The sequence below is a fragment of the Trachinotus anak genome, unplaced genomic scaffold (genome assembly GCF_046630095.1).
Source record: "Trachinotus anak isolate AG129_WGS33_773 ecotype Australia unplaced genomic scaffold, CSIRO_AGI_Tana_v1 ptg000024l, whole genome shotgun sequence".
Taxonomy (NCBI): domain Eukaryota; kingdom Metazoa; phylum Chordata; class Actinopteri; order Carangiformes; family Carangidae; genus Trachinotus; species Trachinotus anak.
In genome coordinates, this window is record NW_027273875.1 from 15,445,499 (window position 1) to 15,461,389 (window position 15,891).

Here is a 15,891-nt window from a genome sequence, read left to right on the forward strand (position 1 = left end):
AGTGTGATTTTGTACTTACAGCACTGCAAGCAGATGCTATCTTCTATTTCTACTTGACTGTGTCAAAAAATAAACCTTTTCCTTATCACCGGGTAGGTGTTCAAAATGTCCATCGCCCAGGCGGCGGCCAAGGCCATGCTATCTGATGCCCTGCTGCAGGACAGCTCCGGGATAAACCGGATCAACCACCTGGAGCTGGAGCTTCCTCTGGACAAGGTCATCAAATTTGTGTCTGTGGGCCTTCCACTGCTGCTGGTGTGCATGGCATTTGCCCGCGAGATCTCTCTGGGTGAGCGACTCTGTCTCTATCCTTTTCTTAAAAACTATGTTAGGACCTTTGTTTTTTTTCATTTTCTGTTGCCCCTAATTACACCCTATATCCATGAACGCTTGTTTTTTTATTCCATGCTTGTGTTTTGGCTTTGTGGTCGCTCTGCGCTTCAACGACACTGTTGTGCAGTGACTTGCTCACTATTTACTTGCTAAACTGCATTTAGTTCAACTTGTGATGAGGAGGAATATCATACATACTAATGTAAACATATTTATCATTCCTGAGGTTCATGGGAGCTGATTCAAAGTTAACTCAAAGGTATAGACAAAAATAAAATCAAAGTTTGCATGAAGCAAAGATGGAAAACTGCTGCTGTAAAGCTACTAAAGGTAAAGCTCAGTTGTTGAGCCTAGTGTGTTTTATTTCAGAGCTCAGTTAAAAGCCCTGACAATGTGCATATCTCTTCTCTTTCACAGCAGGTTTTTATCTTTGCACTCAGAAACATCTCATCCCTTACAATTCCAACTTGAGGAAACTAATTATTAAGAGCAATAACAATGAGAGCCGTAATTACACGGCACTTTCCTTGACAAATTTAGGGTGCTGTGAAGCAAGAGGAAGAAAACACTTAAACAGCACCTATCATAAAAGGAAGAAAGACATTGACTGCTGGCTCCATTAAGAACTCCTCACCACAGCACAACCCAGAATAGAAGTAATCATATGACAACACAAAATTACTGAAAACACAAAATCACAATGGGCTTCAAACTCCATTCAGTAGTTTATTGACTGTCTTGCTGTTTATTTTGCTGCCTGAACTCATTTAGAACTTACAGAAAACAACATGTTTTGAATGAGATTTGGTGTTTTTTTCACATGAAAACATGAGACCAGCCCACAGCCTGTCTTTCCGTGGTTGCACAAAGAATGCATGAAGTAAAACTGACAACCAAAGGATACGTGGCAAGTCCTCAGCACAAGCCTGCTCCTGAGGAGGCTGACTTCCTTGACTTTAAACTAAACATCGTCTCTCCAGAGCTGGTCTGCAATCAGCCTTGTGCTCCTGATGCTAATTGCCATGGGGGATGATTGAGAGCAGCGTTCACTAACGCTGGCACGGTGTAATTACAAGGCGAAGTTCTTCTGTGGAGGCTCCCCTCTATTTCAGTCAAATGAGAGGATATGTTGATTAACCGGGGGGGGGGGGTGTCGAACATGACATGGTGCTGAGCAGCTCAACTGAGGGATCTTGGCTGCCTATCTGCTGGGTTGTCAGTTTCACAACAGTGCTTGATTGCGCTGCTGTCTGGAGTCTGGTTTACTTGCACCTGGACTCTCAGCCAAGAATTCTTGTACAAAGCAGAAATGTGGGGATGATCTGCCAGTGTTAATTGGGGAGTGGGAGTCGGAGAAATTTAGGCCCCCTCGCTTTGCCAAATGGCTCGCAGAGGTTGGGAGCTGAGGGGGAGATGATTTTACAAGATTTCATGAGAGGTGCCTGTGCTGTCGTTTTTTATTTAGGATGACTTGTTAACGCATGTGCCCACACACACTCTCACAAGCAAACTGGAAAAATAGATTCCCATAGCAAGCTGCATGAGAACATAGGGTGGTGTCAGTTATTATTATAACTACAGCAGTCACCATAACATAAACCTTTGCAAGTAGTGGTGTAGCTCTTGTTGTTATGGCACACAGTAAAATGTAAGATTAAACTCCTGGGAAGCCTTAAAAGCAGAATTATTATTATTATTTTCGCTTGGCTCTGCTGGTTACCCACAAATAGGCACAAATGACAGGAAAAATCTATGTCTTCAGTCTTCTGTTTAATATTAATATGTTTTCACTATTGAAAGCAAATTATATGAATCACTCCAACATGATTCCTTCAGAGGTTTGTGAAGCCATGACGGCTTTAAAGACAGAGAACGTGATAGACAGCTTTACAAAACATTTTATACCGTAACACGCATTTCATTAAGTGTCTGCCAGTAATGGATGATGATGAACTGTCACTGCTTTCTCCATCCGTATGCCATCTGTCCTCATTACCCGCACCATGTTGGCCTATAATAGAGTCTACATTCATTTCAGGACAGGGTTTCAATATATGTGATAGAAGTGGCAAAATGCATTTACTTAAATGTAAGTGCTTTTTTAAAGTCCAATATACAGTACAGTAATAGTTTTTTTTTCATATATATATATATATATATATGTATGTATATGTATATGTGTGTGTGTGTGTGTGTGTGTATATATATATATATATACACATACACACACACACACACACACACACACACACACACACACACACACACACACAAACAGACACACACACATGGCTATAGGATAATTGGACCTCATACCAGTTGCCTATAATGACGTGGACTGTGAGAGAAAAAACTAGACAAGAAATTTGGTCCTTACAGTAAATTAGTGGAAGCATGTTTCTACTTACAGGCAGCTGGGCAGATGTGGAGGGTGCTTGTAAAAAATAGAAGCTCCATGTTTCTCTTGTAAGGCTGTGCAGTAGGTGGGGCACACCCTTTGGTGTGTTTCCTCCCAAGCTCTATGTTTAAGGGTGGAGAACCTTTGGGAAATGACAGATGGGTGCAGAGCATGGATTCAAGTGGTCAGACTATATGTGGTAATATCAAGGTGAACTAAATATAAGGTGGAGGAGGCCAGTTTTGGAAGGGAGCCACCCAGGGTTTTTAAATGCCAGCCTGCCATTTGGAAATGTATGATTTCCCCGGTGAAAATCTGTAGCACTGAAAAGAAAAGGGCATGCAGAAGCTCACATGTACGTGTCTGTTTGTGGACCTCCGGTACTGAACACTGTGTGTATGTGTGTGTGTGTGTACGTGTGTGTTTGTGTGTGTGTGTGAGAGAGATATCAAGAGCTTGGAGATTGCGTACAGGCAAATTGATAAAGCAGGATCAAAGGAGGCTGCAGGAACCAATTCCCTATGTGAACAGATAATGTTACAGATCAACATTTGTTTATTCTGCAGGGCCTCAGATCAGCTGTTTCCCTCCCAGCAATTTCACCATTAAGCAGGCCAGCTACGTCGACACATACTGCTGGGACTCTCTCATGCATCACGAATTTGACAGTGACGGGAACTTTGAGGAGCGCTCGCTCTGGGTTCACAAAGTAAGTTGAGAGATTCTGATCAGGCTAAACAGACAAACTGCTGAAACAATTTTATCCTTTTTGTAATTTAAGACCAGTTGAAAATGTCAGCGTACCCCTTAAATAAGAAGCAGACTACCTTATTTGTTGCTAAAACCATGAAGTTTGGGGTCCAGTCAGGAACAGGAAAGTAGTTCTAAACCATGATTTGTGCTTGTTCATTTGTAATACTGGTATGTGGAGCCATGTTTATGTGACTCATCTGCTTCTCTGCTTCTTTGCCTTTTCTCTCTCCCCATCTGCCTCCCCACTCCGTCACCCTTTTCTCTCATTGTCTCTCCAGATGTTCCCTTACTCTCTCCTGGCCATGGCGGTGCTGATGTACCTGCCAGCTCTAATCTGGCGCCAGCTCGTGATGCCCTCACTAGGCTCAGACCTGCTCTTCGTAATCGATGAACTAGATAAGTCATACAACCGCTCGATCCGAATGGCCCAGAGCATTCTCGATATGCGCCAGACCACAAAGAACCCCCTCACGTTTCAGGCCGAGCTGCAGAGGTGAGAGGCCAGTGACTGATGTGGCATGAATATTCACTGCTCTTCTCTGTTTAAGATATACTGCTACATATTTTCCTGTTTTGTTTTGGTTTTTTTTGTTTATGTTTTGAATAACCCAATCTTATGAATTCTGATTTGCCCCCAGACAAGACTATGCCTTGTTAAATGAAACTTTAATGATTCCTGTAGAGAAATTGGGTCACTGCAGCAGCAAATAAAAATGATCTGCCAGTAAGAAATATTGCCCAAAGGCTACTGAAGTGATCTTAAGCTGTCAATTTGAATTTCTTGATAAACTGGGAGTGTGCGGTTTAGGAAAGTGAAGAGTAATGTTTTCCTCTCCCTCAGCAGCTACCATTGATACACCCCTGAGCAATGTTTTAAGATCCAAGAGTCTCAGAGGAGGATTTGTTGTGAGTGTTGTGGTGGGCAGCTCCTGGTGGCTAAAAGTAGAAAGCCGTGGTTGGGTGAGGAGGCTCCTGGCTGTAAATATGTGTAGCTGTATAAACATGAAGGAGAACATTGTGCTGAGTTTCCTGTCCTTGTCCAATTGCAGGGCCAAGAAGAAGCGATACTTTGAGTACCCTCTGCTGGAGCGATACATGAAGTGCAAACAGAACTCCTACTTCCTTGTTAGCATGCTTTTCTTGCGTGGCTTCCTCCTCCTGACCTTCATGACCGCTGCCTGTCTCTACCTGGCCTACTTCCACCTCTCGGCCTTCATGCAGGACGAGTTCAGCTGCTTTGTTCGCACAGGCATGCTGCGTGATCAGAACTGGGTTCCCGAGCTGGTTCAGTGTAAAATGATCGGCCAGTTGGTCTTTCAGGTGATAAGTGTAGCCAATGGTGCAATCTATGTCCTGTTGGCCCCCATTGTTCTCTTCAGCTTAATTCGGCTCTTTGTTTGGGACACCACCTTCATCTCCGTCTACGACGTCCTCCCAGCTCTGGACCTCCTCAACCGCCGCAGGCTAGGCTGCCCGCTGAATGACCTCAATGTCCTTCTGCTGTTCTTGCGTGCCAACGTAGTACACTTGAAGTCCTACGGAAACGTGAGGGCATTGTGCTCGCTGGCGCCGCCACAGGTAGGCAACACCACTGCTGGGCAAGGCTTAAATGCAATGCTGACACAAGAGGAGATAGAGGAGCGTGAAGAGGCTGCGATGGAGCTGGCGGAAGAGGTGGCAGAGGCTAAGGAGGAAGGGAAGCTCAACTTGGTGGATATCATGACCATTCTGGGAGCAGCACAGGGAAGAGTGGTGAACTGCAGTGAGAAGAGGCCTCTGGTGGAGCAGAATATGAGTCTGGGTACCGTAACATTTATCTACACACTCAAACGCATTCTGCTAGTGGTTATATTTGTTTACATCATTTGGGATGTACAGAAAATTATCAAGTGACCTCCAGACTACAGATACGGACTTGGAAAATGAATAGCAAGTGCTTTTAAAGGTCCCATATTTTACACTTTCTCAGTGTTTTATTTGAAGCTTTGACATCCATAATATGACATATTTGTAGTTTTAAAAACCAAAAACCATCGCAACATAGTTTTACATCTCCTGTCTCAGGCTTCTCTCTGGAGCTCTAGTAACAACAGGTTGGTCAGCCAATCAGAAGAGAGGCTCATAGCCTCTCTTCTGATTGGCTGACTGTTTTCTGAGTGGAAATAAAATACTACAGATTTCAGGTAAACACTCAACAAAATCGTGCAAACTTGGATGGTGGGTGCATGGCTGAGAGCAGTGACTGCTTTGTCGTGACATCACAAAGTTACAGAAGTCGTGTTCATTTTAAGGCTTAGCTTCTGAATGCAGGCTGTATGCATTTGTCTGTGGGCTTTCACAGTATTAACATAGAACCTAGAAACTAAAAAAACAAACAAAAATAAAACTAAACAAAAAAAAAAACAAAAAAACATGGAAATCTCACTTCATACAATATGGGACCTTTGAATCTAACTGAATACAGAATAATTTCATATACAAGTGGACCTGAGGAAGCAGTTTGAGAGACCGAAGGCAGTGAATCCAAATAAAACTGTTTAGTAAAATTGTTTCTCTGTATAGTTCTGAACTGTGTTGCTTTTGTTTCTTCTTTTTGAAATCAAACTGAATTACCTATATTTCTAAAAGAGTCTTTTCAAATCACTGGCTAATGTAGAAGAGATAGATTTGTGGTACTTCCAAGCCCTAACTGCCCTCTCTGTCTCTTCACAGAGCCAAACCACCAGGGGTACCATGAGTTGAAGGAGACAGCACCATTTAGTCATTACTAGGCCTCCTATGGACTGAATCAGAGTGGGGGGGTTGGGACACTTTCTACAGTAGATAGTAGTACTGTACCCACAAAGACTGTCGACACCAATCATGGGTTTCTGCAGTCTGAAGACAAAAAAAAAAGCCTCTTTTAGAATTACAGGGCAAATTGTTCTGGCTGGAAATGTCAATGGATTTGAATTTGTCAATTTTCAGTAGCCATGCATCTGTAGCTGCCACAGACTTTCCATCTGTCTCTAGTCTGGTTCCATTTATTTTTAAGACACCAGAGGTAGGAAGCATGTAAGTGAAAGTGGCTGTTGTAATCATGTATACCAAAAACTATATGTCATCATGACTTTGTGTATTTATGAGAAATAGGAGTTCTATGGATTCCAGTGTCAGTAACTTTCTGTGATCTATATTTTATGAACTTAATAAGAGGTAACATATTATCATATTATAATTTATGTACTCACTTTCGTTTTTGCTTCCTTGTGTTGTTATTTACTTATTTAGCAAATAAGATGAAATTTGTCTGTGTGAATTCTGAGACGTTTTTCTATGTAATGCGAAATAAATGAAGTAATTACAGCTGATTACCTCATCATTAAATCTCAGTTTCTGTAGATGTATAATTCGTATATAGCGAGATTAATTTTTTCATCTGTTCTTTTAAGGACAGCAGAGAGCCACATGTCTTTTCAGTGCTTTTATTTTTAGTACATATAATTACAGAGCTGAGTGGGCTAAGCACTGTTTCTGTGCAGAAATGTCAGATACTTGTCTACAAAAGGTAGATACAGATTCATAAAATACTCTCATTAAGGTCATAGCTAATGACTTTAAAAGGCTTGATTTGGTAGATTACTGTGCAGGGTTTTCATGATTGTCATAACGTTGGCATCACAGTTTTGTTTACAGGCATGAAATGTCTGTATGATCACATTCAACAGAATGAGGCATGCACACAGTGTGGAAAAAAGCAGATGTGAAAATAACAGTATTTTGACACAGCTCTGCGATGACTGTGTGTTGTTGTCAAAGTGCTTGCAATTGACATTTAACTGTTAATTAAACAGATGATACAGTAACTGACCAATGAGCATGTGGCACCTGCCATTACACACATGGACAAGGTTGTTGGTACCTTTCCATTAAAGAAAGAAAAACCCACAATGGTCACTGATATAACTTGAAACTGACAAAAGGAATAATACATAAAAATTTACTGAAAATTAACTAATGAAAATCTGACATTGCTTTTGAATTGTGGTTCAACAGAATCATTTTAAAAAACAAACTAATGCAACTGGCCTGGACAAAAATGATGGTACTCCTAGAAAAGTTTGAAAATAATTTGACCATAGGGACATGTTAAACTAAGGTGTGTCCTGTCATTGGCATCACAGGTGTCTTCAACCTTGTAATCAGTCAGTCTGCCTATTTAAAGGGTGAAAAGTAGTCACTGTGCTGTTTGGTATCATGGTGTGTACCACACTGAACATGGACCACAGAAAGCCAAGGAGAGAGTTGTCTCGGGCAATTAGAAAGGAAATTATAGACAAGCATGTTAAAGGTAAAGGCTATAAGACCATCTCCAAGCAGCTTGATGTCCCTGTGACTACAGTTGCACATATTATTCAGAAGTTTAAGGTCCACGAGACTGTAGCCAACCTCCCTGGATGTGGCCGCAAGAGGAAAATTGATGACAAATTGAAGAGACGGATAATGCGAATGGTAACCAAAGAGCCCAGAACAACTTCCAAAGAGATTAGAGGTGAACTCCAAGGTCAAGGTACATCAGTGTCAGATCGCACCATCCGTCGCTGTTTGAGCCATAGTGGACTTCATGGAAGATGACCGAGGACACCACTGTTGAAAGCAAATCATAAAAAAGCGAGACTGGAATTTGCCAAAATGCATGTTGACAAGCCACAAAGCTTCTGGGAGAATGTCCTTTGGAAAGATGAGACAAAAATTGAGCTTTTTGGCAAGTCACATCAGCTCTATGTTCACAGACGCAGAAATGAAGCATACAAAGAAAAGAACACTGTACCTACTGTAAAAAAAAATGGAGGAGGCTCAGTTATGCTCTGGGGCTGCTTTGCTGCTTCTGGCACAGGGTGTCTTGAATCTGTGCAGGGTACAATGGAATCTCAAGACTATCAAGGTATTCTGGAGCAAAATGTGCTGCCCGGTGTCAGAAAGCTTGGTCTCAGTCGCAGGTCATGGGTCCTCCAACAGGATAATGACCCAAAACACACAGCTAAAAACACCCAAGAATGGCTAAGAACAAAACATTGGACTATTCTGAAGTGGCCTTCTATGAACCCTGATCTAAATCCTATTGAACATCTGTGGAAGGAGCTGAAACATGCAGTCTGGAGAAGGCACCCTTCAAACCTGAGACAGCTGGAGCAGTTTGCTCATGAGGAGTGGGCCTATATACACACAATTTGTTCCACTCATGTCAACATGTGTGACTATTGTACTGAATGGGTCAAGAATCACTGTGGTGCAGTGTGATTGCGATTATTTTATTTTAGTCAAAGGCAGGCTAGTTTTCTGGTGGGTAATAGAGCCATTGGTGTACAACAGGATGTAGATCTGAGACTTATAATGAACCCTTTGGACGTCCAGTTACAAATGATGTGTGTGTTTGTGTGTGTGTTTTGTACAATCTCAAGTCACTGCAAAAAAAAAAGAAAGTTGATGAACTGTGTTTTATTATCGAAACAGGAAGTCACAGGCCATGGACCACTTTATAGTCAAGTCTCTACACCAAAGTAACATTAGGCTTTTTGTGTTGCTGTTGAACTTTAAAGAATATCTGGTGATTTTTATTGTCATCAAGAGTCATGCTTGTAAAATCCCACCTCATTCATCCATCCGCCACAGAGCGAGGAGGAAGACAGACGATGATAATGAATATTCCTGAATGGGAGCAAACTTAAACTTCAGAGTTTAACACAAAGGCAATCTGCTGTGTGTGATGGTGCTGTTGTCTGGGCTGCAGCTGGCTGGCTCAGGCCACTTGAGGGCATCATTGAGTCATCCTCAAACTAGACTGCCCGTATTGTTTTGATAGCAATATATTAATTCAGGGCTGCATCACAAGTGGGGTCAGTGTTGATATTTATAATTCCTGTAATCAAAACAAAAGAGAATGCAGACTCATTCAAATCAGCCTTATCAGGCATTCACCAGGTCCAGACTCTTCTGCCAGAGTCTGTAAAAGCTTCTGTGCCGCAGCCAATTTTATGGTGAGGCTGCTGTTGCTGTGATTGGAGCTCTGCCTTTTTGGAGTCAAGAAAGTGCTGGCAATCTTAGCTGAGTTCGGCTGTGTCAGCAGGCTGGACACCATCTACCACTGTTTGCACTCTGTTTCCCAAAACGTTGGGCTTCTGCTTTAAGGAGAATTTGATTGAGTGAAATGAGAGATCAAGGGCATCCTTAGCCTGCTCCACGCTGTCATTCCTTCCTGCCTGGATAATGGTGATGACTCTGTTACATCCAAACAATACTAAGGCGGTATCATCACAAGGTTTATGCAGTTCGCAGCACAGCAGCAAGCAGGTTATTGAGTTTGTACTGTTATACAGCCAGACAACTCTTTGAGCCACAACCTTTTCACTCAACTCTGCATGAGAAATCTACTGATGGGAACAGACAGAAACATCAAATTATTTTGCACTCATCCTGTTTGTTTCCACTGTGTGTGACAGCGTGCTGGAGGCTGGTGTGAGAGGAGGGGATTTGGGAATTGGATTGCTTTAAAACTGATCACACTACCATCTAATTAGGACTGATATATGAGGACAAAGATGATTTTTTTCCTACCTGAAATACAGCTAGCCTTTTCCATGCTGTGGTTTTACAAATACACACTGTTTTGCCATTTGGATTGCTGGCTGCAGGCCAGGAATTTTGTCATTTTAGGGGCGAGGCCATGTCAGGCACAAAGGCCATTGAGTGATTTGGTGCCTACAGATAAATAATTTGACTTTCTGAAAAAAATAACACAATTGACTTGAAAATCATAAATTATTGATATTTTCATTCAAATAAAAAAGACAAATGCATCATGTTATCATATAACAATTACCAGCCTATAAATATGCAAATATATTTAATTTCAGAGAAACTTATCCCTTTCAGCAGCTGACTTTAAGAAGAGTGTCAAACTCACAAAGAATCATTTTGCGCAGTAAAGTTTAAATATTCTACTCAGAAGCAAGGCAAGCAGTGTTTGACCAGTTCCAGCTAGAAACAGACATCAGTGAGAAAGATGCTGATATGGAGGCAATATCTCTCCTTACATCTGATCTCAGAACAGCTTTCTGTCCCATTAAGGGTCTGTTGCCTCTTTGCATCCATCATGTCATTTACCGCCCTCTTGTGGAGCCAGCAGGGTACTATCTCTGGATGCTAGCTTGAATTCCAGCCTTTGTAGCTACGGTTTCTGTCATTGTTCGTGGATGTGACCATGCCCCATTAACAAAGGCTGTAGCTTGACAAGCAGAGAGGGAAGCAGGATTTCTGTGATCTGTGAGCATTATACATATACGCAGACATATGTGCAGACGTGTGTGGAAAATAAAGTAAACAAGCTAATTACACTACTTTATCATCTCTGTGCAAGATCTGCTGTAAGTTTGAGGAGTTTAAGAGTTTAAGAATATTGTTACTGAAGTGGAGCAGAACCTTTCAGGAATAGAGCAGTATGTAGATTGTGTGCATAGCAGGAGAGAGAGAGAGAGAGAGAGAGAGAGAGGTGATGCTGGCAACCAGTGTAGAGAGTTAGCTAGTGAGAAGTTAGCAGTTAGTACATGCACACAAGCAATCCAAGCTGCGAGGGCTGCTGCAGTGATGCTTTTAATGCAACCTCAACATTTTGACAGCAGCATGGGCACAAAGGCCATGGTGGCCGTAGGGTGTACAATTTTTTTCAGGACATAATGGCCAGAAGGAGGGGCAATGACAGCATGGCCGTTATGGCCGCCATGAAATTCCGACTCCTAAGACTCCTCGACTCCTTTAAAGCCAGCCAGGGCGGCTGGCTTTAAAGGAGTCGAGGTCAGTTGCCTGCAGATCCATTTCATGAGGAATTTACAGCGAGATTCACATGGTGACAGCATGCAAAACAGGAGCTGATGGAAAACCTTTAAGCACAGTCGAGGTGACCTTCAGTTCATGACACAATCGATCCATTGTAGCTCACCTACTTGCTCAGACAGCCATGTACCTTAAATTAAAAGTGATAGACACTGAGCAGAAAACACAAACTCAGGCAGTTTTGTGCCATTGCCACAATGATAAGAGAAGCCTTGATTAGCCAGAACTGCCTGTCAAGGAAGGATGTGATATTAATGGGACATATAACAATTCAACAGCAGCTGTAAGATATATTTCTTATAATGATTTTAAAAAAATCAACCCAACTCAAATATTTCCGACATTAAAAAAACTAAACAAAAACAAAATAACGAAAAGAATCCCACTAAATTCTATTACTGACAGATCTTGGCCACATCTTTAAAGGTACTATATGTACTGTACTGTTCTTGAATGTGAAGCAAATTAAATCATATTAAAGGCTTTTTTTATTGCCAATTTAAAAACAGCATGTGAACTCATTTCTATGTGAAGTCCTCAGTCCAGATTTTTCAGGGAAAATTCAAAGGATGTGACCGTTATGCTTGCTCCTGAGTGCCTTGCCTCAATGCCTCTCTTCTGCTCCCCAACAGCTCCAACAGTGTGCAACACTCGCTAACATTATCTTAGAAATTAAGTCCGCTAACGTCAACAAAAAACCTGCTCCCAGTACAACACAGACTCAAACACAAACTTCTCAAAAGCACAAAAACCAAACAAGTTTAAAGCCCATTTGGCCAGATGGGAATGTGACGTTGATATTGGTTGGTATTGTACTTTATAAAAGCTATTTTAAAAACACATAATGTTAGTTGCACTGTAACACTGGAGAGTCAAATATAGTCTAAAATATAGTTTATAGTCAAACATTTATCTTTGGTTACTTTATCTACCAACATAATGTTGGTCAATCACGTTCAGTCTTGTGCACGGGTGAAAGTAGTTTTAAATTCTAGCTGTTACTTTGTGGAAAAATCAAACACCCCAGGACAATAAATCAAACGCACCGATCCCCTCAGCAACCGCTGTGTTTCGGAAGTAGACGCGCATGCGCAGTCACATACTGCTGAGAGTGAAGTCCCCGATCATTAGCTCACACACAGCTTGTTCCAGCTGTTCTCCGTGTTGTTGAAATTTAACGGAATAACATGAAACACATCTGCTTATTCTGCTATTGATTTTATTTGGGACATTTTGCAATGAATGGAATGACATTAAACGTAGTGTTGCATGTCTGGAAGGCTGGGCTCATAGGAGACCACCGGACTCTCTCCCAGGTCAGGGGGAGAGAAGCAGGGCAAGATCCCTGAGGAAGAGAGGGAGATGTCAGGACAAGGCTCCGTCCAATATGGACCAAAACACAGCACGAACGGTTCAAAAGCAATTCGGAATGAGTTAAAAGCAATTTATAAACAGACAAAGTGATGTTCAAGACTGCATATTGCTAGAAGATCTATTTTCTGGCCTAAAGTTCGGCCGTGACTGGTTCTGAATTTGGGCTTTAGCAGGCAGCCGCTCTCCCCTCATCCTGGTACTGCGTACCGCCACTGAATCTTTTAGTGGTACGCAATACCAGATTGTACCGGCTTACTTTCACCCCTGGTCTTGTGTAGTCAAACTGGACATTGGCATTATCTGTGAGCCAGTGGAACGTCAAAACACCCAAAAAGTGTCTACTGTTCCTGTTCTGATCTCTGATCTTTTTACTGGCCCGCTCTGCGTGCCTGTCATTCAGGGTGTGCAGGAGAGCAGCACCAGGTAAGTCCAGGGCTTACCTAACCCTGACCCTTCCACCTACTCATAGTTCCATCACTATGGTCCCAATTAATCACAATCAAAACTCTACATGGTTTGGCAGTGATGCAAGGGCAGACTTCTCCTTCTTCTCCTGGTGATCCTTAAACTGGCATTATCCAAGCACCTTACACGGCATTCTGAGCATCACATCACTGTTTTGACCAATGCCTGGGATGTTTGCTTGTGTCTACAAGTGCAAGTACAAGCAACAGGATGCTTTCTGCAGTTCACTTCTGATGTCATTAATAACAAGGGTTTGCTTAATGTTACATATCGGACGTTTAACAATTTAAGCAGTCATTGCTTTGGTGCTTTTTACAACAGTAACCTCAGTAGTACAATGGCTCACTGTAGACTGTGGCTAATTAAAGAAACTTGCCCAAAAAGAAAAACTATGTAGCAGTCCTCATTGACCCCTCTCAGCATGGAGAGCTCTTTATCTTCAGAGTGCAGAGTAAATGCTCACTCTACAATTGACTCACAGGTTTGCCTCCCTTCCTCTGAGTGACTAATCTGTCTTTTTCCTGTGGTTTTCAGTCATCAAGCTTGAATTGAGTGGACTTCTTTTCTTTATTTAGCCATGTAAGTTGCCAATGCTAAGCATTTAGCCCTTCCTCTTCAAACAAAACACTGTCACTGCTGCAAGAAATGAACAGCTGTTGACTAACACACCTACCTAACACCTGCTTTCATGAACTGGCTATACTGCAGCGTGAATTACCTGTGCATGTACTTCTGTAATGAGGTATCAGGGATTCATTCCTAAAAAAACAGCAGGTCTGTCTCAGAGGATCATACCCCCTCTGGACTCTTCAAGGACACCTTTGGTCCTGAATCCAACCAGTCACACACTTCACAGAAATTTGGCACAATGGCACAGTTATCACTGGATATGCCGCCCTCGCTCATCTGAGTCACCTTCTCTTACTACCTGTGTGCTCAAAGCAGTCAGTGAGTTGTATGATAACTGTGGGTTTTGCCTCACAGGCAAATATACAGCCTACCCTGACTTAATGCTAGAAGTTTCTGGGCCTGAATGGAGACTGAAGACAAGACCTGCAGATGCGACTCAGGGCTGAAGACAAGAAATCAAAGCCTCTTATTATTATTTTTATTATTATTTTACTAGTATTATTATTTGGCCTTAGACTTTAGACTTAACACACATTTACTATAAGCTTCTGTCACCACGCCAACCCCCCCAAAACACACCCCCTTCCAAACCTTTTGTGTAATTCAAACTGTATTTACAGAACACCGGGGCAAGTCTGACCTCCAGTGCGACTCCAATCCACCCTGACTCGTAGTGCTGACAAGCCTCTCACCTCAGGTGTCAATGTCAAGTACAGCTGTCAGCAGGTATGGATGTGGGATGACACAGAGAGGGAGGTGTCTGGGGGCTGTGGGGCTGACATTGTATTTCAGTCAGTGCTGTCATTTCCTGACACTTATAATGTCCTGAAAGGTGGAAATCTCCTATCTCCGCCCTCCACCTCTGCAGGGCTGGTATATCATTTCAGCTTATTTATTCATTGAGTCATTTACACCACATGTTCCAAAATAATAGGCTGGTTGTTTGAGAAAAGAACTGATATTACATCTCAACTGCGAGTGCCGAGATGCACAATGCAGACACGGACAAAAGCAACTCCAATACTTATGTAATTTGCTCTCTACATGCTTCTGCTGCTGCTTTTTATATTTAAATTTGTATTTTCATCATGATATCTGTACAAAATGCAGTTTCAACAAAGGCTACATCCACACTACTACTACTACTTTCATTTTAAAACTCCATATCAGAAACAATCTCCGTCCATACTAACACACCTGAAAATACATACAAGCAGTACATGACTAGTCGCGTACGCTAGGCATGTGCGAACCAGTCTAAAAAGGAAGCAGATTGTCTACCCTCCAGTTGATAAGTTGCAGAAAATACAATGAGCAATGAACAGCAAACAGAGTTGTGGTGTTAATAAGCAGAATTTAACTGAACAACAGCTGCTAGCAAAGACAACAAGGTCATTTTCCATGTTGCTTTCACCACTGGTAGTCGAGGCTGATAAGATCAGGGAGAGACCATGGCTGTGTACACCGATGTTTCCAAATGTTGGTGTTTCTGCCATCCACACTACAACGCAACCCTGGAGTTTTCAAACTAAAAGCGTTTCTGAAAGTCTCAGTTTCAGGGGCTTGAAAACTCTGGAGTAGTTTAGATGGCAGGTATAAACGTAGCAAAAGAGATGTGTTTTAAATCTTATACATGTGGACGTTACCTTAAGAAGCACAGACAATTTCCAACCTCTGCCAACACTGAACAACTTCCCAACTAGCTGCATACTCTTCATTCCCATCACTTATCTTTTAACTTGAGCTCATTTTTGAAATCTGAAAACATATTCTTCAGATTTGGACTCAAGCTGACTTCTGTAATTTTCATAATTATGGCTAGAAAATGGTAATTCTCTAAACAGTGGAAACGTCATGTCCAGATGACGACCAACATCTGATCAATCAGCTCAATCTGTCCAACAGATTTCACTGGAAATGTATTCTTGACATTTTCTGCCAACAGACTAACCATTGGCAACAGAAATATAATTTCTTTGTATTAGTAATTCACAACTTTTTTTTTTCTTGCACCACACACACTGCTTTGTCCCCTGAGTCAGTGTGAAGTACTTGCAATTAAGCAGTAA

The 15,891-nt window shown here is 41.9% G+C and overlaps 1 protein-coding gene across 1 annotated transcript in view; it reads left to right on the top strand.

Moving 5' to 3' along the window:
* Nucleotides 1–6,829, top strand: part of pknox2 (pbx/knotted 1 homeobox 2) — a 100,967-nt gene extending 94,138 nt beyond the window's left edge. The window contains exons 14-18 of the mRNA XM_071461613.1: nt 97–289; nt 3,298–3,440; nt 3,763–3,977; nt 4,534–5,285; nt 6,197–6,829. Coding sequence (XP_071317714.1) covers nt 97–289; nt 3,298–3,440; nt 3,763–3,977; nt 4,534–5,285; nt 6,197–6,255 — 1,362 coding nt within the window. The 3' untranslated portion in view covers nt 6,256–6,829. The remainder of the gene's footprint in view (nt 1–96; nt 290–3,297; nt 3,441–3,762; nt 3,978–4,533; nt 5,286–6,196) is intronic.
* Nucleotides 6,830–15,891: the final 9,062 nt, after the last annotated feature.